Source organism: Cydia fagiglandana, chromosome 21, assembly GCF_963556715.1.
Source record: "Cydia fagiglandana chromosome 21, ilCydFagi1.1, whole genome shotgun sequence".
Lineage (NCBI taxonomy): Eukaryota > Metazoa > Arthropoda > Insecta > Lepidoptera > Tortricidae > Cydia > Cydia fagiglandana.
This window is the reverse complement of record NC_085952.1, coordinates 11,708,243-11,733,040: the sequence shown is the minus strand read 5'-3', so window position 1 is coordinate 11,733,040 and position 24,798 is coordinate 11,708,243. Positions and strand designations below refer to the sequence as shown.

The 24,798-nt window shown below is 35.2% G+C and overlaps 1 protein-coding gene across 1 annotated transcript in view; it reads left to right on the top strand.

The window, feature by feature from the left end:
- Window positions 1–7,419: 7,419 nt before the first annotated feature.
- Window positions 7,420–24,798, top strand: part of LOC134675194 (neuropeptide F receptor) — a 96,968-nt gene continuing 79,589 nt past the window's right edge. Inside the window, exon 1 of the mRNA XM_063533397.1 lies at window positions 7,420–7,756. Within this exon, the coding sequence (XP_063389467.1) occupies window positions 7,736–7,756 (21 nt within the window). The 5' untranslated portion in view covers window positions 7,420–7,735. The remainder of the gene's footprint in view (window positions 7,757–24,798) is intronic.

The following is a 24,798-nucleotide window of genomic DNA, read 5'->3' as shown; positions in this document are numbered from 1 at the left end:
TCTGGATCAGACAAATCGTTACGTCCTTTTGGTTACAATTTGAAGCGTAACATATATCCGGACTAGAAAAATGTAACCAAACGGACACGGTAAAGTCGCACGCACATTGAGTATGTATAGTTTTTACCGTGACTTTGTCTATACTTATTTAATTCATGTGCAATCAATAAATCATATTTTATTAAGTAATATTGAGTTTCTTATGTTTAAAACTCTATCTGCTGATTTTGGTGCATATTTTGTAGTCCTTTTTTTATTCACTGAGTATTTGTTTAAATTTTTGATTATTGTGATCTCGTCTTTACTTTGTCCATTAAGTTACATGGGTGTCCATTTGGAAATGTCCCCATGATTTCAAAAGTGTTTATTATTGTTTATTCAAAGTTTATAAACTAAAATATTTAATTTTTTTGACAATAATAACTAGTTTTGGTAATTCTAGCTATTGTTATTCGTCACATGGCAGTAATGCCAATAACTATTTAATAAACCTAAAAATATCGTACGATTTGGGGCCACCCCGTAACCAAACCACCTAAAATTCCCTTTTATGAAAAATGTTTGTTCTAAATTGGACAATGATGATTGTTTTTAGGTTGTTTATTAACATTATTATGCTTTAAACATAAAAACATTTGCTTCAAGTATGTCTTTTATTGACTATTTCAAAAACCATATGTAACCAAACGGACCGCAAAAAACCTCCCTCATCCTATTAAATATTAATTTTAACTGGTTTATGCTAAAAATATGACGATTCTCTTTTGTGTTTCGTAAACTAGAATATATTTACTCATAGAATCACATAAAAAAGTACCAAATAATCCAAATTTTATTTTCAACTCGTCAAGTGAGTCATGGTACAACTTTAAATGGAAATGCCCAGAAAATGTACTTACTAAGGATTCTTAAAAACTACGTTTTAAAGGCTGGATTAATAATGTCAGTTTTTACATAAATAGGGTTTTCAGAGCTTACGCCTAAAAGCTTTGCTTTTAGTAACTGTTTTAAAGTTTTACGTATTTTCTTGATCCACGTAAATCCAGAAATTATGCTGCTTTCCAGCGATTTTTCAGTATATTTTAAGAGTTTTCATATATAAACTCTTAAAATATAGTATAGTAGTAGTATTATATATATATATATATATATATATGTCGGGGCGTAATTTAGGTTTAGGTATTCAGGAATGGCTAGATGCACTAGGTGGTACATCCGTAGGGCGTAGATAATTAACGCGAGAACAAGTACGCGAGGCGTAATGCAGTCTCTATTGCTACTGTCCGACCAGATTGAGATTCAATCCCAGAGTGACGCCAGCCTGCAGCCTGGCGATCCCACTCACTTTAGTCCACAAAAACCATAAGCTAATTAATTATCAAACAGAGCAATTTCCGAGAACACATTCAGACGTTACAAAAACCCCTGACGCCTCTAATACGGCATAGCCTCTTGAACAGACATCTTTATTACCCACGTCGCTTACAAGTGTTTTTGATAAATCGTAAGTATGTCATGTAAGCGCCCATTATTTTCAATTTACCAATTACATCACCTGAGCGTCGACACGGCGATCCTGACTGTCACACGTCCTCGTGTGCAATGTGCAATAAGACATTTAATAGTCATTATGACAATTCAGCAAATTTTAATTCAACTTTACCGTTCGGCTATTCTGCCACTAATATCACTACAGATCACTAAGATCTATTCTGCTATTAAAATTACTGCAGATCACTAAGATCCATTTGTCTATTAATATCACTACAGATCACTATGTACTCGTATCATACATTCGGCAATTAATATCACTACGGATTCTGCCTAACTTTCGACGAACGATCAGCGAAGATCCGACTTAACTAACGAAGGTTATTCTGCCATGCATATCATTAAGAGTACAAACATAAATGCTCGAATCCAATACAATACAATACTCCTTATTGCACACCTCACATACACATAGTTTACAATAAATTAACAATAACGTAAACAAAGACAATAGAGGTAACAACAGGCAGCAATTATATTAGACAGGAATTATATGAACTCTAGCACGAATACAAAGTAACAAGCAACAATGAACAGTTTCAGTTTATTTTATTATAAGAACATCATTAATTTCATTATAAATTACGTTGATCAAAACAACACCTTGTTGTTAAAACATTTATGTGACTTCTCAAATAGCACTATGGCCCGCACAACATCCGGGCACCACCACTAAAAGTCTACGGGCACTAAATATCACTGTCTCTCATAGACATTATCACACGGCACACCAGCCGTCAAGGTCCACCGACCACATCTGTGACAAACTGTCACATCTCAACCATTAACAATCCCAACCAGTGTCACATCACGGTCATATGGTCCACTGACCACCATCATAACATCCAGCGGCACTCAGGCCACTCCCAAAGTGATACACCGATCACTCCAACTGTTCCACACAGGAACCCAAACCATGCCACACAAGGCATCAACACCACCACGGGTGTCATCATCATCCCTAACACTATGTACCGTCACCTGTGGTCGCCGCGCAGCCTCCTTTACCAAATACATTTTCACTACATACACGTGACGATATATCTGATTCAGGTAATATGTGACCTACGATCGACCAGCAAATTAGGCACAAAGTGATGCACCTAAGTCAACAAAGTCATCAATACTCCATTGACTCTCACCTTCTAAAATAACTTTGTATTTAAGTCACATTAACCAACTGAATTTCAGTTCCAAGTTCCAATATTCAACCATCCAAATTATTCAAACAATATCTTATGCGTCGACAACGGCTTTAACTGACTGTTCTTTGTTACTTTATTACCAAAAAATATTACAAATAACTTAAACTAGCATAGAACTAACATATATTGTGTAAGTTTATATAACAGTAGGTGACAATTAACCTAAACTAACATAACATTAGGAAATCAAAAGTAAAGGCATCAAACAATATCAGTGCGATAAAAATTGAAATAAATTGAAAATTGAAATTGAATTGAAAATCACTCAATTTATTATTCACACTTCAATATGTATCGACCGTTTAACTGATAATTGTACCAATAGTAAGCATATATCAGTTTGAGTTTCAGCCACTATTGACACAAAATACCAGGCACAACAACGACAAAAATAAAATGTAATACTTAGGTACATTCACTATCACCCAAATAAGAAATCGAATTTTTGACGATTCAATTCAAAGAGATAGTAAAGTCCTACTTGAATGAATGACTTTTTTACTTTTACTTTTTACTAGAAGCAGGAATATTTACTTTGTATTAGCAATTCAGTGTCTCAAATACTTTATTTCGATATCATTAAATTCACAGAATTTCATTCGTTGTTAAAATGCACATTTTTCACATATCTTTACAATTTGGTGTACATAACACATCCAGTGTCCGCACTTCTGCGCACCTAATCACCCAATTTTCCGACTTAAATGTCAGTATAAACAAAAATCCGACTGCTGGCTCCAGTCAAAAATGTGTCTTGATTGTACACAAACATAATATACAAACACATCATCACCATCATATCAGCCAGAGGACGTCCACCGCCGGACACATGCCTCCACCAAAGAGTGCCACAATCATACAAACACATACCTACTACAAATTTAAGTTGCAATTCCGATTTACAGTTCATCTAGTAGGTATTAATGGTATGTTTCCAACTTATTTTTACCACTATTATAAATTACACAATTATCTATGCAACTTGTTAATTTATCACGCCGAAATCACAATAATTTTAAAGCCAAAAATATAATAGATTTTATCGTTTTAGGTTATTACTTAAAATTGGACGTTGTCATGCACTAACGTTCCAACCCACAAGTCACCCAATTGGATTAACACAACTAATATGCCATTTTGACACATCATATGAGCACCAAGATTTCAGTGTTTACCTATATACCTAGGTTAGTTTCTAAAATATTTTTTGACCCAAATGTTCTAATCCACAATTATACCAAGGTAAGCTACTCATAATAAAAATAAAACAACATACTCGGACATACATTCTATTGAAATGTTTCAGAAAACACTTTTCATAACACATCATTTCCTTACAATGTTTCACTTATCTTGGAAAAAAATTACAAAACGCATAAACTAAATTAATAATTATAACTGCACTTAGTTATCATTCGAGTTGCAGATCACAAAAAAAAAATCAGAAGGCACATTTACTAGGAAAGGAATCCTTCATTGAGAAATAATTTATTTACAAACATTTTTACAACATAATATTTGCATTTGCATCATTACACACATAAAAATTTGTTGAGTCTCCTTAAACAAAATCAAATAGTTAATCTAAACAGAATTTGCATTAAATTGCGCTTCTGTACTATACAAAATAATTCAAAATTTAACATTGAAAAAGAACCAATTCACTTTCAATATTCATATTAAATCAATGTACCTTAATTAATCAATACTGGCTAGTCCTCATTTAAATTAACTCTGTTTAAAGATATTCTTTTTTGTTAATGTTTTTGCCGTCTCTTCAAAAGCGCATCGGCAATATGTTTTTATTGCCAAACAACGTTATCAAACAACGTCAATTGTCGTCATCTTGACGACCAAAAAATAAACTCGACCCAAATTATTGGGTACTTCAAAAAGTCAAACAACAACACTTGTGCAAGTTGTGCACCATAATATGGCCATAAACAAAAAAACAGCAGGTAGGTACCCATAATGGACCCATTAGCACCACTCTAGAGTTCAACACTGTATTTCACTAATTCTTCGCCAAAATACTATAGACTCTATTTTAATCGATAATAAGACTTGAATCCTTCACAGAAATGGGCGTACACCGTACATCTTACGTCTCGTAATTTACCGATTGTAGTACTTTGACTATACTTCGATAAGTAATGTGTTGTAAGATATACTTTGACCAAAATAATGAGATTGAAAGCTTCAATCTTAATTTAGGTACTTACATTTTTAATAGAATACTAGGTGACTAAGTAGAAGGTAATGATTTATGAACTCTCCAGTCGCCATAAAAACAATTACCTTACAAAAGGAAAAATAACTTTAATCCATCCCTTGCATCATACTCATTTATCTCTGCATTCTTCTAGTTTAACGTATTATTCAAGTTTATCAAAACCAAAATACCAGTCAGATACTTAAGAACGGACAAAACTATTTTTATCGATCTCAATTCAACTATTAAAATGCAATAACTATGCAAGATATAAAGCCCATAAAAATGATGGATGGGTGGACAATCAATTGTTCAGTCGAAACATTCAAATCAAGTTTCAAGTAGATAAACCTTTTAAAAATCAATATTCAACCAATATCCGTTAATTATGTAGTTTGCTAGGAAATGTCTCCTTATTACAACGTAGTAACTACGTATTACTCGCTTAGAATTAAGCATCGAAAATTATTGCATACTGAATTAACGGATTAAACGAGAAATAAACCATTGAATGGTTTTAGTTTATAAAGTAGGTATACTAAATACGGATACCATAACAGGTTACAAAAAGCAACAATTTCGTAATTTGAAAATACTCAGTTTAAATACCTCATTCAAAACTCTAGTCTAGAAATAGACAAAATATTAGTAGGTAATCGAATCTCATATTATCTCGATAGTGTTAGCCCATCTAAAGCTTTATAATAAAAACAATAAAAATGCGCCATCGTTCACTACACAAAATGGTACAGGATCGGGGACAAATAGAAACCGGTAGGTACGTAACAACAGGTGGACTCATCGCCAAACAGCGATCTCCTCCAGGCAAACTTCAGATAGGGAAATAGCTAATGAAGATTATTACTCTTCAATCGTTATCTTAAATCTCTACCGCAAATGATTTCAAATTTAATTTCAAGTTCACTCGTATCTTCTCTCTATTAATCAACATGAAACCTCGACTTAAATAGTCTTGGAAAATTATTACAAATTCTCTAAACAGGCTACATACTATATTACCGTCGAACAAATGCCACAACGTTTTTAAGTACAGATAAAGTACTCGATTCACTTTCATAATAAATACCCAAGAATAACATCTCCGTTTATACGCAAAACGGAACAATCCACTTTTAAGGATCGACCTCATGGAGGCAAATTAACGACATGAATGATAAATCATCAAGGTAACAATCATAAATCATAATGGAACGAACTGACCCGATTTGATGTCCAGGACACTCCAAACAGGATTTACAGGAAACCACCAGTTTCACCTTACGTCTTTGCACGAATTATTCGAACGAAATATTCACTCTTCAGTTCTTAATTCCACGATATCACAAATCACAACATTCACAATGCATCGAATTTTCTTTAGGTACAGTACCCCGCAGTACTTTCGCGTTACGATCCCACGATCTGATGTCGGGGCGTAATTTAGGTTTAGGTATTCAGGAATGGCTAGATGCACTAGGTGGTACATCCGTAGGGCGTAGATAATTAACGCGAGAACAAGTACGCGAGGCGTAATGCAGTCTCTATTGCTACTGTCCGACCAGATTGAGATTCAATCCCAGAGTGACGCCAGCCTGCAGCCTGGCGATCCCACTCACTTTAGTCCACAAAAACCATAAGCTAATTAATTATCAAACAGAGCAATTTCCGAGAACACATTCAGACGTTACAAAAACCCCTGACGCCTCTAATACGGCATAGCCTCTTGAACAGACATCTTTATTACCCACGTCGCTTACAAGTGTTTTTGATAAATCGTAAGTATGTCATGTAAGCGCCCATTATTTTCAATTTACCAATTACATCACCTGAGCGTCGACATATATATATATATACTTTTCGTATATTTTTAAGGACTATGTTATACTTACATATATTATGAAAACTCTCATTGCCACCGAATTTCATTTTTAATCCTATATTTATTAAATTTATATGTAAGGCTGTAATGACTACAAATTCAAAATATAAATCTCTCCGTTTTATTGTTTTAATTAAAATATTTTCCACTTTAGTATATTTGAGCCTTATTTTTTTCCTATTTTTTTACTGACAAACATCCCTCATTTTCCTCAAATAAAGAAATCGAAAATAATTTTAAAACCTTACAATAGAAGAAAGGCAGATTTTTCCTAAACGGCTGCGGAAAGAATCCAAGAGCGCAAAAAGAAAAGAGAAATTCAGAGACCGCCTTATATTAACATACCCTGCAAGCATTTTGTTTACACAAGTAAAAAGGTTCGAAAGTTCCTCAAAAGGTAAAATACGATTAAAAAGGGCCATACTGTTTTATTTATTCATAGGCTTTGCATTCGACCTGCCAGTGACAATAAATAAAAAAAAAAAAAGAAATGTTGTTCTATTTTCAAAACGTTTCAGCTAGACGAACACCGCTTGGCTTGATGTTAGTTCAGTCTAGATTCGGGGGCGAGGAAGGACGCACGCGTCTCATCCTTTTGCGAAGCTACGAACCGTTGAAACTTTTGCGAATTTCGAATTGTCAATAACGTTTATTAAAATAAGTGTATAATTTTTTTTTAATAACGAGTAACGTTATAAAAAAACAGTTTTTTTACCGGAATGCGTGATTTTTAATTAGTGATTTTATTAATGGTTATAATAGTGTTTAGTCAAAATAGGTGGACAAGAGGTAATAGGCCATGACAGGCGTGACCAGACGTACTGTAACGGCCCAACTCTGAATTGGACGTTATGCGTGTACCATATACAGCGGATTTTAACTATCCTGATGCCTTTTTATGATGATATCGTGAGTATTTTTTAATTTCATATTAAGAAAAAGCTTATACTTATTTAATTGCATATATTATCAACAAAAAAAACCTATCTAAGTATCCGACCCCTAAAAAAATATTGCACACAAAAACTATTGTTATGCTATGTAAATTAAAATTTTTTGAAGGACTTTTTTTAAAGGAAATAACCAACTAATATGGCCCAGTGACTCAAAGAGAGACTTGGGTCAGTGTGATAGCGGATCTTTTAAAGGGACGATTAAAAATGTTGTGCGACACAATAATTGATATTTTTGGTTTTAATTTAATACGAATGATGCAATATTTTATCATTTTATTTGAAAATATCAACCGTTTATTTTATATTTTGTAAGATTAAGTGCGTCCTTTACAGGTTAACATGTTTCGACCGGTATTGTATTTTACAATATAAACCACAATTAACTACTTATAATAATATATTTAATATATACAGGGCGTCCCACGGCGATGCCACATGGAGGGAAAGTACCTTAAATATCATAGATAGCATATTTTGCTGAAAGAAGACTTCATTTTATTTTTAAAACTTAGTTAAATTGCATTCATACTTTTTTAATTTTTTTTGAAAAAAAATGTATGGAAAAAAATTATCGCGTCATTGGAGGAAAAGTACTACCTTATTTACCTTAATCGAACCCGCTACACGAGAAAAAAAAATACCTTGTAGCTTTGTCATACCGATCGAAAGGCTTCAATGTGAGAATTATTTTTTTGGTACAAGGTATTTTTTTTTTCTCGTGTAGCGGGTTCGATTCCCGGTTTAACCATGAAATTATTTAAAATGCAATTCAACTTGTTTTTTTAAATCGAAATAATGTCTTCTTTCAGTAAGATGTTCATTTACAATAATTAAGGTACTTTTCCTCCAATGACGCGAAAATTTTTTCCATACATTTTTTTTCAAAATAAATTAAAAAAGTATGAATGCAACTTTACTAAGTTTTAAAAATAAAATGAAGTCTTCTTTCAGCAAAATATGCTATCTATGATATTTAAGGTACTTTCCCTCCATGTGGCATCGCCGTGGGACGCCCTGTATAATACCTACTTTAATTAAATTTTAACTAAGCATTTTACGTTTTTTCAAAATTATAATATAGGCATACATTATTTAAATATTGTACTTCACTATAATGACTTTTTTATTATTTTCTTACAAATAATTAAATTACCTAGCATATAAATACTCCTCCATCCGTATATTGAAAATTATGAAATATTTAGATTTTATTTTGATCATACAAATTTAATATTATTTTCAATGTGTATGCTGACATCAGTGTGTTTCACGTTGCTTGTCACGCTTTAAACATAAAAAAGGAATACATTGCATCCTAGAATAAACTTTAAAGTGTAATAAACATCAAAATATATGTTATTTTTTCATGTTGCTCAACAAATGTTGGTCGGTTTGAGGGAGTACAACCTACAGTTTAATTTATTACTCCTATTACAGGAAACACCCTGTAATACCCGTGGACTCAAAATTCTTCGAATTAATTAAAACAACTAAAATTCAATAAAAGCATCAAAATTTCCGGAATTCGTTATTCACAGAAAAAATATTCGTAATAAAAGATTATTAGAGACAATAGGAACTCGTTAGGGTTTTCCCGTAATAACAACTTGCGTAGGTTTTCGTATTTTCGTTTTATATTTCAATCCTTTTATTTCCGGGAAGGCTTTCCATTTCGTTTCTGATTCGTCTTTTGTCTGTGCTTCTATATTATCTTGGTAAATAATAATAAGGTCGTCCCGCGTTTAATTTAACTTGATTGTAGAATTAATGGATGTTTAGAGTAAAAAAATAATAACGCTACATAAAACCCGCCGCCGCCGCCGCCGTTTTATCGTCTAAATAGTGTTTAGTTTTAAGTTTATAAAATACATATGTATATTAGTCTGTAAGGTATTTGTAATATGGGCCTTGTTGCCTGAATTAAATTTCTAAATAAATAAATAAATAAAATAAATAAAAAAAAAAACATTTTTAGGTCGTGTTTTAGAGTAGGAATATAAATTATCTTTCTAGGTGAAACAAAGGAGCGCCACATCATTTTAGTTTATATTTTTGCATATAAATACATTTTTATTACTTAAATGCAAGGATGTTACCTATTAATAATTTTATGTATTCAATATCTTTATTATCTTATGTAGCAGATAATATTATATTGTATTTACCAGAAAAAATACATATGGCTTACTTAACAACATCTTATATATAAAATTACTTTATAATTACATATCTTTCTTAGATTCGAAAATTTGTTTATTTGTCGATACGATCAATCAGCGCCAAATCACTTATAATAATTATATTTTCTTAAATATATTATCAAAAATATTGAAATTAGTTTGACAAGATTTTTCCTTCAGTCAAAAATATAAAGAAAAAAAAAGATTGAATACCGAAATAACAAAAAAAACATTTAGCACCAAATATGTGACGTTCCATGGCAAAAGGTACCTTATGGCGGCTGGCGCTTACATCGCATAGCGCCGCAATAATATTGAAGCGAGCGCCGTTTAGCGTAAGGGCCAACCGCCATAAGGTACCTTTACCCGTGGGACGTCACATATGAGTGTATTATGAAAACATATCTAAACAAGAAACTTCTCTATCATAATTATTTGTTTACTAACTAAACTTACTAGGGGAGACCGAGGTGAGTTGTAACTTGAACTAACAAACGCGCGCTATTGCGACCTAGTTTCTAGTTAAAAGATTCCAAAAAATCGACGATGTCACAACTCTCCTCTGTCACAAGTGTCACAACTCACCTCGGTCTCCCCTACCGTACAACATTTCACGAAGTTTCCCGCTAAGTACTTCTCTAACTCGTATCTATATTGGTTTTATCTCAGCTCTTGATATTTGATACAGCTTGATAAGTAGTAGATTAGGCAGTGTTGTGGCTAAATGAGACACTCCTGGTTATCTCGTACATATGTTGAAACAATTGGTTCGATGTAGACAATTACGGCTCGATTCGGAAAATGAATTAGATCTCTACTAGACCTCAACTAGTTACGATATAGATAAATTTAAAGATATTTGTAAGATAGATATGTCAAATTTGACGTTTCCGCGATTCTGGAGGTCCTCTTGAACGATTTCGACAAGTTATGACTTACGAGATATCCAAGTCACATCTAGTCGATATCTAATGTAAATCTAGTTGATCTTTATATCGTCTCTAGATCTTGTGATTATCTCGTTTCCCGAATACGCGTGTAAGACCCAATCCATCTAGACAGTTTAAGAATTTGCTTGCAATATTCGATACATTGCTAACTATGGATTAGGGTAATTCGCCAGTAGTAACTGACCATCTGTTACTAACTGGCTACCGTATATTAAAAATGAATTTAATTTAAAAGTGTCAGAACTATATGAGTAGAAAAATAGGCTCTTTTACAAGCTTTTATTTAGTTTCACCTGACAGTTGTCTGTCTGTGTGTAATCAAATTGTTTTCCGATTGAGCTGAAATATTGTATGCATACGTAAGTCGGGTGACAATGCAACATTATGGTGTTATCGAGCTCTAGAGTAGGAACTCTGTGATAAAACAACGAAACCTAATTGTGTTTGGGGTTTTTAGAATTGTCTCGATGAGTATTAGTTGTCTGTGGAAAGAAAAGTACAGTCGGCGATAAAAGCTTGTACCAAAAGTGAAATTTTTGCCAAAAACTTTTTCCACCTATACTCGTTTACACCAGTTTCCAAATTTATTCATCAAATTCGTCTGCGTCAACGCAAAGATATTGTAGTTTTATTTATTGCTTCAGATAATATTATCTGTCAAATACCTTTCGTGACTGAAAGGATTTCTCAATGAGTAAGACGTTCATTTATCTTAGATAAGGGCAATCTCTATTGGAAAATTTGAATGACGGTCATAAAACGAATGGGCTAAAAATTCTTCACGTTAAAATGGGAAATGAAATTAATAGCTATGAAATGGGGATAAAATATTGGGACATCGCAATTACGACCCAAATTAGGCGACTTTGCTATAGGTGAGAACGAATCCGATCGCTTTGTCTTGCTCCAACCTATGGTTATCGCTGCCGCCGTCGCAAATCGCTCAATGTCGTGGCCGAGCCGTTAGACTCCTGTGTGTCTCGCTCGCGCATTAAGTAGGTACTTACGGGCAAGCACGAGTGAAATGCACGAATGAAAATAAATGATACTTAATATATGTTGTTGCTCTCCTGGGCCTTGATTTATATGAATCTTTACGGACCATAATGAAAATGGGCAGTTTTAAATTACGACTCATTTATTTTGCAATTTAAATTATGTATAAAATAATATGTTAAAAATAAATTGGGTCATTTTACAGCCACTTTCTCTAATTACGAGCGTCAATTAGTGGAACTGTGGACGTTTTGAATTGTCAATTTTAAGGGCGCTTCGAATCGCAATTAGTGGTTTTCGTTGATTCTGGTGCTGAGTGGCATTTCTGCTATTAAAAGCCCTGTCACTGTGGCGTTTTTGACTGGTAATTATTTTGTGAGGCGTTGTGCTAAATGAAATGCCACATAAAACGCTATCCTCCTGAGTCCCCCTTGTCATTATTGCAGTTTTGAATTTGGATCGTTCTTATAATCCATTTTAATTCAAAATTCTATTTGGATTAAATCCTTTATAAAGACATCAGGGACTCAGGAGGCTATAGATGAGACAGGCGGCTCTGCCAGCGTTACCAAAGAGTTTAATTATCGCTTGGGTTTAGGTATCAGTGCTTTTCAAAAACTTTTTTGCTTACAAAAATCTGTGACTGTGTGTTTAGTAAAGATATTGAAAACCTGTTCAGGACTATTCTTCCGAAATCATTGTCAACATAGTAAATGGGTGAATCAAGTTTTTCTTGTCACTAGTTGCCATGGTTAGGGTCTCCTGGGTCACTCTTAAAATACTAGTTATTTTGTATTTAAATGAACCAAACTTAATTTTTTTGGTAGTTATAAGGCCTTTCCATAATGAGACATCTATTAAGCACGTTTGTAGATCATGGTACAGCAGCTCTTCTAAGAAATTATGCTACTATTGTCTCCTGGCTGATGGGATAGAATAACAACAAAAAATAGTTGATCGACCCAAATAGATACTTATCATCGAAAGACAGAAAATTTTCGTGTCCAACCTCAAGAATGGCGTCTTTCCAAGAGGACCTAACGCGAACCACGTTCAACGTGTTGCCTCTATGTCGCACTCGTAAATACGCACGTATGTGTGATAGGGAGGCAACACATCGGACGTGGTTCACGATAGACCCTCTGAGTGCGTCGACGATAAGCAAGAAACAAGTACAGATGAGCGAGTGTTTCTTAGTCGCGCATGTTATTATTTTACGCGCGATTAGGCATTTGGTTTAGGCCTCAAACCATCTTGCAGGTATTGTGAACAACCAGTGATCAATTAATTAATAACCAGTGATTTATTCATTTCCGCTACCCAAAGGTTGTCTGGAAGAGATCGCTTTTTAGCGATAAGACCGCCTGTTGTTTACCTCTGCCTGTATTTCTGTTTTCTTTTGTATTGTCTTCTTTTATTGAGGTGTGCAATAAAGAGTATTTGTATTGTATTGTATCAACGATTAAATTATCATCATCATCATTGACATAAGAGCTGGGTATTAAATATATTAAGAACGGGTCACTCGCGTATTTCACGTCTCCTCTGTCTGTCTCTGTCACGTCACGTGTCGTTTCTATGTCTCACAGAAGTTTTGTTATTAAAATAAGTTTTTAGCAAAAATTCATTTTTGATACAAGCTTTTATCGCTGACTGTATTTTTCTTTCCACAGGCAACTAATGCTCATCGAGACAATTCTATAAACCCCAAACACAATTAGGTTTCGTTGATTTATCACATAGTTCCTATGGCCACCTCCGGTCTCCATCATCAGCATCAGCTCGATGACACCATATTGCATTGTCACCCGACTTACGTATGTACGCAAAATTTCAGCTCAATCGGAAACCGGGAAGTGGATCAAATTTAACTTGCAAGATTTGATTACACACAGACAGACAACGGTCAGATAAAGCTTGTAATAAGAGATGCGCTCTTGTCAGCGATGCTATCTCAGTATATTTCTTTCCTTAGTTTTTTCCTTGATAACCTGATATGACACGACATTCACTTTTCCTTCACTTGATCTAAGTTTGTCTTTCTTGGCTTCTTTCTTTCCAGTTTCCTTCGACTTTCCTTTCTATGATGGTCTAAATGAATTCATCGTGTCGTAACAGAGAGCCTACCGCCAACCACGTTCGACTTGTTGCCTCCCTGTTACACTTACATACGAACTTGCATGTGCGACAGGGAGGCAACACGTCGAACGTTCCTCAGGGTGCCCCAAGGTCCCACCATGTTCCCTCTTCTATTTTTTATGGTACATATAATATGAATAATCTCAGGACCCTAATCTGTTAAACAAAAGATATTGTTTCCTTTATGCAGTGGTTATAATGCTTACTGCTAATAGCCCCGACGTAAGTAACGGGAACAAACCCATTAAAAAGCAAATTTACCATTCTAATTATATGGTTCAAATTCTTGAATCAGCCCATTTGGAGATAACACGTTTTTGTTATCTCAAAAAGCAAGACCACCCTAATTGTTCTCTGAACAAGCTGTCATATGAATTTGAACCTTAATACTATCACGATAGTTGCTTTTTAAACGACATGATTGCTTTGGCACGAGCTGTAGACCTCTCTTAAAAGAAACAAAGGCTTTTGTTTAACGGATTAGCACCCGAATTTGAAAAAATCATCTGAGATAATTCATACTATAATAAGCACCGTTTTTCTTGAGCTTTATTTAATGCCTATTTATTTTGTTAGTTACGTTAAGTACGATCATATACCACCTCAACTTTAGACGGAGCACATAAGTCAATCGAGGTCACCACACATATGCTCTCCCGTACAAATTTAGTATGGCAGAGCGACCGATTATTTCCGATGCATACATAATTGGGACCGCTACTCGAGTATTTTAAAAATATTATTAATTATTAAGCTATAGGGGTGTTTTTGGGTTATAGCGTAGAATACAATTCTATTGTGCTACTGGATGCGTAGCATTTTACAAGTAAAATTGTACATAGGTATCTGTAGTGAATTAATGCTCGTTGTAAAGGCTTCATAATGTGTTGTGTGTGTAGTCTGTGAGTACTATTAATTATACCCGTCCGTTTATTTAAACGAGACTTCATCAACACACGAGTCTCTTATGCGAGATTCAACAAATACCCTGTAAGGCAACGAAGGTAGGCCGTTAATCAATCTAGGCTAGACAAAAGCCGTATCTATGTTCGGTATTATACAGGATGGAAAGATAAGTCGGGCCCTGGAGGGAAACTACCTTAAATCCTTAAGCTGGCTCATTTTACTTAAAGGAGACATTCCTTTATTTTTAAAAAGAAACAAAACTGCATTCAAAGTATTTTTCATTTTTTCTTCAATTTGGCTTGTCTAAAAAAATCTTAAGTACTAAATATTAGATTTTGTGGATATTTTGTACGACAGACGAGTGTAAGACCTAATATTTCTTGGAGAAATGTTGTCATTAACGTTAACTGTATCGACTAGTAGAATAAAATTGCGAGTTTTTATTTTTTGGATTTTTTTTTCGGTTCGAGTCCCGGGGGAGGCAAGCCAGTTTTAGAAAATCTTTGAATGAAGTTTTGTTTCTTTTTAAAATTAAAGGAATGTCTCCTTTAAGTAAAATGAGCCAGCTTAAGGATTTAAGGTAGTTTCCCTCCAGGGCCCGACTTATCTTTCCACCCTGTATAGGCTGTCACTGGTCGTCAGCAGAATAATAGTGATTTGTTTTATAAGGGGACAGTTATATTTAACCCTTCGTGGTAATATTAACCCTTTAACCGCCAGAGTCTGATATATAAGACATTACATATCCAGCTCATTTCGCCACAGTCTGATAAATGAGACAAAGATCTGATTTGGTTTTTACAGCACATTTATAACTCCCGTAACTATGCCAATCTTACTCTGCGTCGTACAATTACTGCCGGTGGCGACATGAGCACGCTCGCTCAAAAATTCCTGGCGGTTAAAAGGTTAATACCCGACCAAATGAAAAATTCCATAAATCTCCAAAAATTCCTAAATAAATTTCCAGTGGAATCTTGAACGTTGCACGGGTTACACGGCACGAGGGTTGAACAAACTTTTCTACCGAGTGAAACACTGTTTATTTTACCACCAGCACCTCTAGCACATCTTGCATCCGCGACTTAGACCGCGACTCGAGTCGCCATTCCCGCGGCTGTCAAATCTGTCGATTTCCGTAGCATAACTTGTACCCGCGACTGCAACAGCCGCGTAGAGAACTCAAAGTCGCGGCGCGACTCGTCAGTGTTACCCGGCGAAATCAAAGTCTAAACAAATCGATATTTGCAAGTGGCAACACTGAATCGGAAACCAGGGATGTGCTAAATCATTCGTTCTTTGGTGGTAAAAAATCTAGTTTTCTGTCGATGGTTAAGTTTTTCCTGTCAAAGTCAAGGAATTTTCAAATTTTGTTAACATTTAATTACGGGAAAAAATATGAAAAAATGTAAGTAATAGAGCCTTATATACTTAATATTGATAATATTCCTTAATATATATATATTGTTTAAAAATTTCTGTTTAATAAACCTTTTAAATAAAATATTTTTGTAAGTAACTATAATAATGGAATTGCTATTATTGGTTTTGTTCTCATATTCCTGTTGTAAATAGTGTTTTTTTTTCAGAATAAGTTCAGCATTATCCTAGACACGATTGATATCCCAGCACCGAAAGGAAAATATTATTAACAGGAACGTGCCAACGGGACCCGAAGTGGAGATTCAGGAAAAGAAACACACTAGGCAAGCTTGTAGGTTTCAAACGCGGAGCTGTCCCCTTTTCTAAATTAACTAAGATGTGAGAAGCGCTTTAGCTTTAAGAACACCACCGAGGAAGTGAACTATTAATAATAACCCTATATAATGGTTATGGCATAGTACCTATCTAAGCTGCCACAGTAACTCTCAAATACTACAAGCTGAGGCACAAACCGCGCCCGCCAGGGACTCGTTCTCGTGGCGGAGGCGTGGGTTTCTATATCAAACGAGGAGTCAGTGCTCGCACTTTATCTCACCCAGTTGACCCTAAACAAAGCTTAGTGGAACAAATGTGGGTTGCATTGACCCTTAACGGAAAGAAGCTAGTAGTGGGGACAGCGTATCGACCTCCATGGATGAATACCGACCTATTTTTTGATGCCATTTCCGACACAATTAGTTTTTTACACAATTATGATAATATTATTTTATTAGGAGATTTTAATATTAATTTATTTGTACATACTGACACAAAATTTCAAATATTTCATAACTTTTTAACAAGTTTCAGCCTGAACCAATTGATAACAGAGCCTACACACTTCACTGACACGAGCCAGACACTGCTTGATGTGGTGTGCACAGATCTACAAGCTAGAAACATTAACATTGAGCACCTTGGATCTGTACACGGTCATTGTCTAATAACTTGCGAGTTTTTCATTAAGCGTGACAAGCCCAAGCCATACACCACCACATATAGGCCCATAAAAAATATAGAACTTAATTTTTATGAAAAGGATTTGCAAGAAATGTGTTGGAATTTGCTGCCCATTATGAATGCAAATGAAATTGCAAATGCTTTCAGTAAAAACCTACAAATATTATTTGACTTACATGCACCTACCAAGTCCATTGTAATTAAGGCTCCCCGCCCACCGTGGATCACTGACACGATCCAGTTAATGATGAAACTGCGTGATGGAGCAGCAGCAGAGTATCATAAAAACAAGACAAGTGCTAAGCAAATGTACTATAAAGAGTTAAAATCTACAGTAAATAAAGCCCTATATAATGAGAAAGTAGCGTATTTTAAATATAATATTAATAATAAAATAAAAAACCCTAAGGTTTTATGGAAGAATCTTAAATCTACATTAATCCCTAAAAATGACCCTGATTTACCATCCTGCTTTAATGACCCTGATGCAATAAATATACATTTTCTAAACCTGCCGTGTACTCCACAAGGGGTCCCTTTGTTTCCCATAAAGTTTTAAGTCATAATGTATTGTTTGTCATATTATCGTTAGTCATAAAACTGAAACCGTTAACTTTTCAGGATTTTCCTAAGGTTATTCTATAGATAGGTTAGGTTAGGTTAGGTTTGTTTTATGGCAATCCTGAAAAGTTACGCGTTTCTGAGAAAAACCAATTATGACTAACGAAAATTCGGACAAACAATACATTATGACTTAAAACTATTTGGGAAACAATAGAGACCCACTGCACAAACATCTATTTCACAGTTGACCTATTTTGAATTTGACAGATTTAATAATTCAGTATTTAAGCTGCAGCCAGTCAGCCCCGATATGGTTCTTACAATAATTAAAGGCTTGAAATCAAATGCTATGGGCTGTGATGGCATAAATCTAGATATGATCATGATGACATTACCTAACAGTTTGGACATAATAACAAAATTGATAAATGCTTCTATTCTAACTTCTTCTTTTCCTGACGCCTGGAAGCAAGCAGTTGTACGACCCCTCCCTAAGATTACAAATCCTACCCAGCTTAAAGATCTTAGACCAGTAAGTCTATTGCCCTGTCTGTCTAAGGTGTTGGAGAAGGCTGTGTGCTTGCAATTAACAGAATATATAGAGAAAAACAATATTTTACCGGATGTACAGTCGGGCTTTAGGAAGGGAAGGAGCACCATGACTGCTTTGCTCGATGTCACTGATCATATACTGTGTGCTCAGGATCAAGGAATGTGTACTATATTAGTGCTGCTAGACTTTTCCCGGGCATTCGATTGTATAGATACGGTATTATTGTTATCAAAATTGAGCTACTACGGGTTTGATTCTGGTGCACTTAAATGGTTTGATAGTTACCTTGCAAATCGTAGCCAGCATGTAAAATTGAGCTTGAGTGATGGCTCATCGCTCATCTCAGAGAGCATGAAACTAGCACGAGGGGTGCCTCAAGGCTCGATCCTCGGCCCGATCTTGTTTATTTTGTACTCTGCCGACATAATAAGGCATATAAAACATTGTAAATACCACATATATGCAGACGATGTGCAGGTGTATATCTCATTCAAGCAGTTGGACATTGACAATGCAATAGGCAAACTAAATGAGGATCTTTGTAGAATAGCGGACTGGGCTACCAGTAATGGCTTATTATTGAACCCTGCCAAAACAAAGTACCTAGCATTTGGCAGTAAACATCAGCTGGCTAGGCTTAATCCTACAATGGATGTAAAATTAATGGGAAATGCCATCGAGCGTGTCAGTGAAGCACGAAACTTAGGCCTATTAATGGATTCGGAGCTCAGGTATGAGAAACATATTTCAAATTTAGTTAGGAGCTGTTTCTATAATTTAAAAGTTTTGTACAAGATAAGACCTTTCTTGTGTGAAACTCTACGCATCCAATTAGTTGACTCACTTGTTCTGTCAAAATTAAATTATATGGATATAGTATATGGTCCACGACTACTCACTAAAACAAAGCGACTGGTGCAACGAGTTCAGAACGCTTGTGCCCGTTTTTGCTTCAATATTCCGTTAAGGGCACATGTAACCCCATTTTTAAACAAATGCAACATGCTTAAAATGCTACACCGACGTAAGCTTCATCTGGCAAGTCTTCTTTTTGAGGTAGTACACCAGCGGTCTCCTGCGTATCTCTTTGAGAAACTTTCCTTCCGTAAGACGCGAGTAGCTCGACAATGTGGGTTGCAGTTGTTAACGCACCGTCACTGTTCGGCTGCATTCCGCGAAAGTTTCAGATATTTGGCAACAAAATGCTGGAACAATCTGTCTCCGCCTTTAAGGAACCTGAAAAGTGTGCATAGTTTCAAAGTTACGCTAAAAAAAGAGATATATGAACATCAGCAAAGACAGGAAAGTTTAAGATGTGATACTAGTTTTATCTAAGAAGCCTTTTTTTTTTTCACATACCTGTAGTTATGTCCCATGAGCCAACCATTTCTGCACTATTTTTTTAATTTGTTCGTCTTTTCCAAATAATTAATTTAGTGATATAGTTTGGTTTGTTTAAAGCTTTTACGACTAGAAGTTTTTAAGTTTTCTGCACAAAATGTACACGTGGATAGCTGTGTCATAGCACAAATATGGCCGTGCTGGTGTCGTGCCGTGTGACGTGGCCATGGCGTGGCGGCCAGCTGTCACTTGGCTGTCAGGCCTGTTCCAGATACGGCAATTGCCGCAATGTTGAAGTTGTAGTAGTAAAGTAGTAGTAAAACACTTCATTGTACAAAAATCAAAACAAAACAGGAAAACTAACATTGGTCATTAGTACAAAGGCGAACTTATCCCTTTAAGGGATCTCTTCCAGTTAACCTTCCAGTTGTATATAATAGTTTTAGTTTCAATTTTATGTTTTAGGTATAGTTCTAGTTTTTAATTAGTTTAGTAAATCATAGCATAACCGCCTCGTCGTCGAACGGCGTACGCCTGGGTTACAACGGAAGAACAGCGCTGGCTTTGCCAGCAACATGCTGAGTTGTGACCCTTTTATGGCATTTTTCACTAAATGTTATACATTGTATATTTGTCAACATGTTTTTGTCATCTGTGTTTGTTTGTCATAAATAAATGTATTTCTATTCTATTCTATTCTATTCTAAATAAGTTTCATATAGTTTTTCTTGTGCCAATAATGGATGGCATGTGTGTGTACTGACTACTGTGTATCTAACTGTATATGATTTGACAAATTGATATGAAAAGCTTATTTCATAGTCCTCGATGAAGTCATGACCATATTTTATTGTCTTGTTTACAAACCAATTTTCTTTCCAGGGTGATATTTAATTGTCCTACGCCGCATGTCGAAGAAAAAGGAAGAGAGAAAATACTTTTCAAGGGTAATAAAGAAGATTCTTACAATTTCTCTATAGTGGTTCTAGATGTTAATATATATTAGGTTTAATAATAAGAAGTCGAATATTGCAAGAATATATAGGTAAGGCAAAGCAATATACTATTAATAGAGGAGTTTCAATATGGTAGACCATATGATAACCGTACCTATGCTACCTACGCAGACTATGACATGTGTGTGTGTGACTCCTTCAAAATATTGTTGGTCGGCTCGGTCCAGTCACGTCACGGTATGGTGTTGGCAGGGGACGGAATGGTTTAGTGGGTGATGACTGATAGTATTTCATACAAAGCATGATTTTGAGCCGGACATGATCCTGTTATAGGCACGTATTACATCATTCTGTTACAGTACGATGCAGCGGGCAAAGGCCACATGTAGGTATGTTTTGTTGAAGTCGAGGAAGGTTCCAAACGGTACCTAAATAGTAAGAGATTGTTGAAATTAGACATCTAACCGTGATCCTAAATATTACTACTAACTCTACTAAGACTATGGCTTACTTAATAAGTTGGATAGTTTGTTTTGAACATTTGTACCTACCCACCTCATCGGCTTCATTTATGTACAAGCAAGCGGGCTCCGTTGTTAGGTTGATGAAAGTTTTGTGTAAGGAAGTCTTAGGATTACTTCTACAAACTTACGATCCGAATTGAAATTTAAAAATCCTACATATGTACCTAATTACTTAATTGAGTACCTACAAGCTAGCTGTTTGAAATTAAAGTTGTAAACATGATGGGTGTGTTGTGGTACTTGTAGGTATCACCGTGCATAATCGATATAAGAGTGCGTAAAGCGCATTTAGTGATTGTTCCATACTTCCTTATTCCTTAGGGCAATAAGTAATTATACAAATTATATTATTACATAATATATGAAACTTGTTTTTAATTTTTTTCAAAATTCAAAATTCAAAATTCTTTATTCGATAAAAACATGTACAAATGATCAAAGGGATGGAGCCTCCCTGTAAGCAAAATAAATGCTTGTGTTGGGAGACACCGCTCTTCCTTACATAGGTAACTAACTACAACTACATGGTAAACTATTCAACTAAACTTAACTAACTAAAGTAAGCGATAATACCTTTTCGGCATAAATAAATAAACAAAGTGCCTTACTCTACTAACAAAGAACCACCTTAGAGATATTCTGTCTGTATCTGTGTGTGTGTGTGTGTGTGTGTGTACGTGTGTGTGTGTGTGTGTCTGATCACGCGTGTGTCTGAAGGATCACCGAATTACATTCTCTGTCTCATCGTATGTTTTTGTTTTTAGCCAGTTTATTATGAGCTTTTTACACTCATGATGTGGTTTTGAGTGAATATCTAGTAGTTTATTTATTTTATTATAGAGATGTGAGGCTTGTATCTGGTATTGTGAGCTAGCAAATTTGGTTCTAATAGTTTTAGGTAGCATGGCTATGTTCGGTATTAGTCTTCTTTTTTTTTTATAGTTCGGGTTATATGGCAGAATCTTGTGCTTTTTTAAGGTTGTATGCAGAATATATAGTTTCCGGACCGACATAAGTCCACTGATTTGGTACAGTAAATCAGTAGGAAAAGTAATCTTTTTAAAATACATTACTTTAACTAATGCCCTTTGTGCTCGTTCTAAGTCTATAAAACGGCTTTTTGCTGCACCTCCCCAAACGTTAACGTTTTAAGTTATAATTATCATGAGTTTAGTTAAAAAAGTACAAGCAAACCACCCGCGAGAGCGAGTCGCGTTATAAATAAAGTCGCGTAGACTTCGACTCGCGGATTGACATAAAGACGAGAGAATATTTTGTCTCAAAATAGGCAGTTGTGCTACGGATTTTAGTTCAAAGTCGCGATCGTTGTCATTTTCTGACAGTGACACCTGATCGCGAGTTTGTCGCGGCTCTCGCGCGTGAGTTGTGCTGCCAACACGCGACAAGCCGCCAAGTCGCGCCGATCTGTCACTTCTCACGCCTGTCGCGGCCAGTTGTGCTAGAGGTGCAGATGAACGATTTTATTTTTGCTTATCACTCAAATTTATCACTTGAAATTCAGTTTCACCAGCCAACATGAGACAACCTGCCGTATTCGAACTTCAAGATATTCACAAGAGACGACACGTACTAGATCCATTCTAGATACGTTATAGTTTAGATATCAACTAGTTCTCTTTTGCAGCGCAATTCGGGCAACCAATGTCACTTTTACGTTAGATAGAGTAAGATATCTATTAGATGTGAATTGGATCTCTAAGTCACATCCTGTGGAAATCGTTCAAGAGTATCTCCAGAATCGCGCAAATGTCAAATTTGCCAGGTTAGATCTTAAACATATCATTTATCGTATCTTGGTGATGTCTAAATGATATCTAATAGATGTCTATTTCAAAATCCGAATCGGGCCCAACGACTCAAAATTTGCGTCTAATCATTTGGTCACATGATCACAAGTACCTATTGTTTATTTTTCTAAGACTAAAATTTCGAGATGATTTACGTAATGCCTGGAATTATAAAACATGTGTTATAGATTAGGTAGAAACTTGTGGTTATCGAGTAAAAACCCGAAAAGTTACTTGTAAAATAACATTTTGGGTTTTTACTGTCTCAGTCGAAAGACTGAGTAAGATATTTATTGACCCAAAGGTTCTACTCAATGTCCTGGCCATTTAGTGAATATGAATATGAAGTATTAATTATGAATTTTGTTATCAATATTTAATTTTACAAAACAATAAAAACCTATAATAACATCTAGACATTATCAAAGTAAATCTGATGACAATGATTACTAATAGGTATTAACTGGCCATGTGGCCATGAGTAAGCCCATTCATAATAAAAAAAAAATAACTATTAAAACATTCGTCATTAATCTTTATTAAGACAAAAACAAACACAACAACATTAACATGATTTTTAGGGTTCCGTGGCCAAGTGGAAAAAAAAACGGAACCCTTATAGATTCGTCATGTCTGTCTGTCTGTCCGTCCGTATGTCACAGCCACTTTTTTACGAAACTATGAGAACTATACTGTTGAAACTTGGTAAGTAGATGTATTCTGTGAACCGCATTAAGATTTTCACACAAAAATAGAAAAAAAAACAATACATTTTTGGGGTCTCCCATACTTAGAACTGAAAATTAATTTTTTTTTTTCATCAAACCCATACGTGTATCTATGAATAGGTCTTCAAAAATGATATTGAGGTTTCTAATATCATTTTTTTCTAAACTGAATACTTTGCGCGAGAGACACTTCCAAAATGGTAAAATGATAAAACTAAAAAAAATATATGATTTACATTACCATGCAAACTTCCACCGAAAATTGGTTTGAACGAGATCTAGTAAGTAGTTTTTTTAATCATCATAAATCGTAAACCGCAATTTTATTATGATACTTGCTGCTACGGAACCCTTCATGGGCGAGTCCGACTCGTACTTGGCCGCTTTTTTTTCTTGGACACATAACGCACTATCTATATTCAAATCGCGTCATGTTACGTCTTAAGAAAAATAAATCTAAACTTCATTGGCGCTTACTGCATTATAAACCTTATTTCTATACGAATAAGATACAAAAGGAATGAAATACATGTGTATTCCAAGGTCTATTTTAGTGAAACACTGGTACAATGAAATACTTTCCTTATTAAGCTTGAATGGTAATGACTCCTTGTATTTACTGTTCTACACTTGGCGACGACTGTCGTATACCTGTTTCATAACATTGCGTTAGTTAGAGAGAGACGGGGTACGTATAAATACGTACGTATATATGTCGGCGGCCGATCGTAAGATCAGGCAGATCGTAATGTTCCTGTGTATTGTTTCGAGGATAGTCACATTAAACCAATATATAGGTAAGATAGGTTCGTTAGGTTGCTTCAGATGCCCGAAGGGCAAACTGCCCAGAAATAGGAGCCCCGCGTAGCGGGGCTCCGTCGACTCAGGGAACGAGTCAAAGATTTTCACGTTTCACGATATGCCTAGGAATTTCACGATCTGCCTGATCTTACGATCGGCCGCCGACA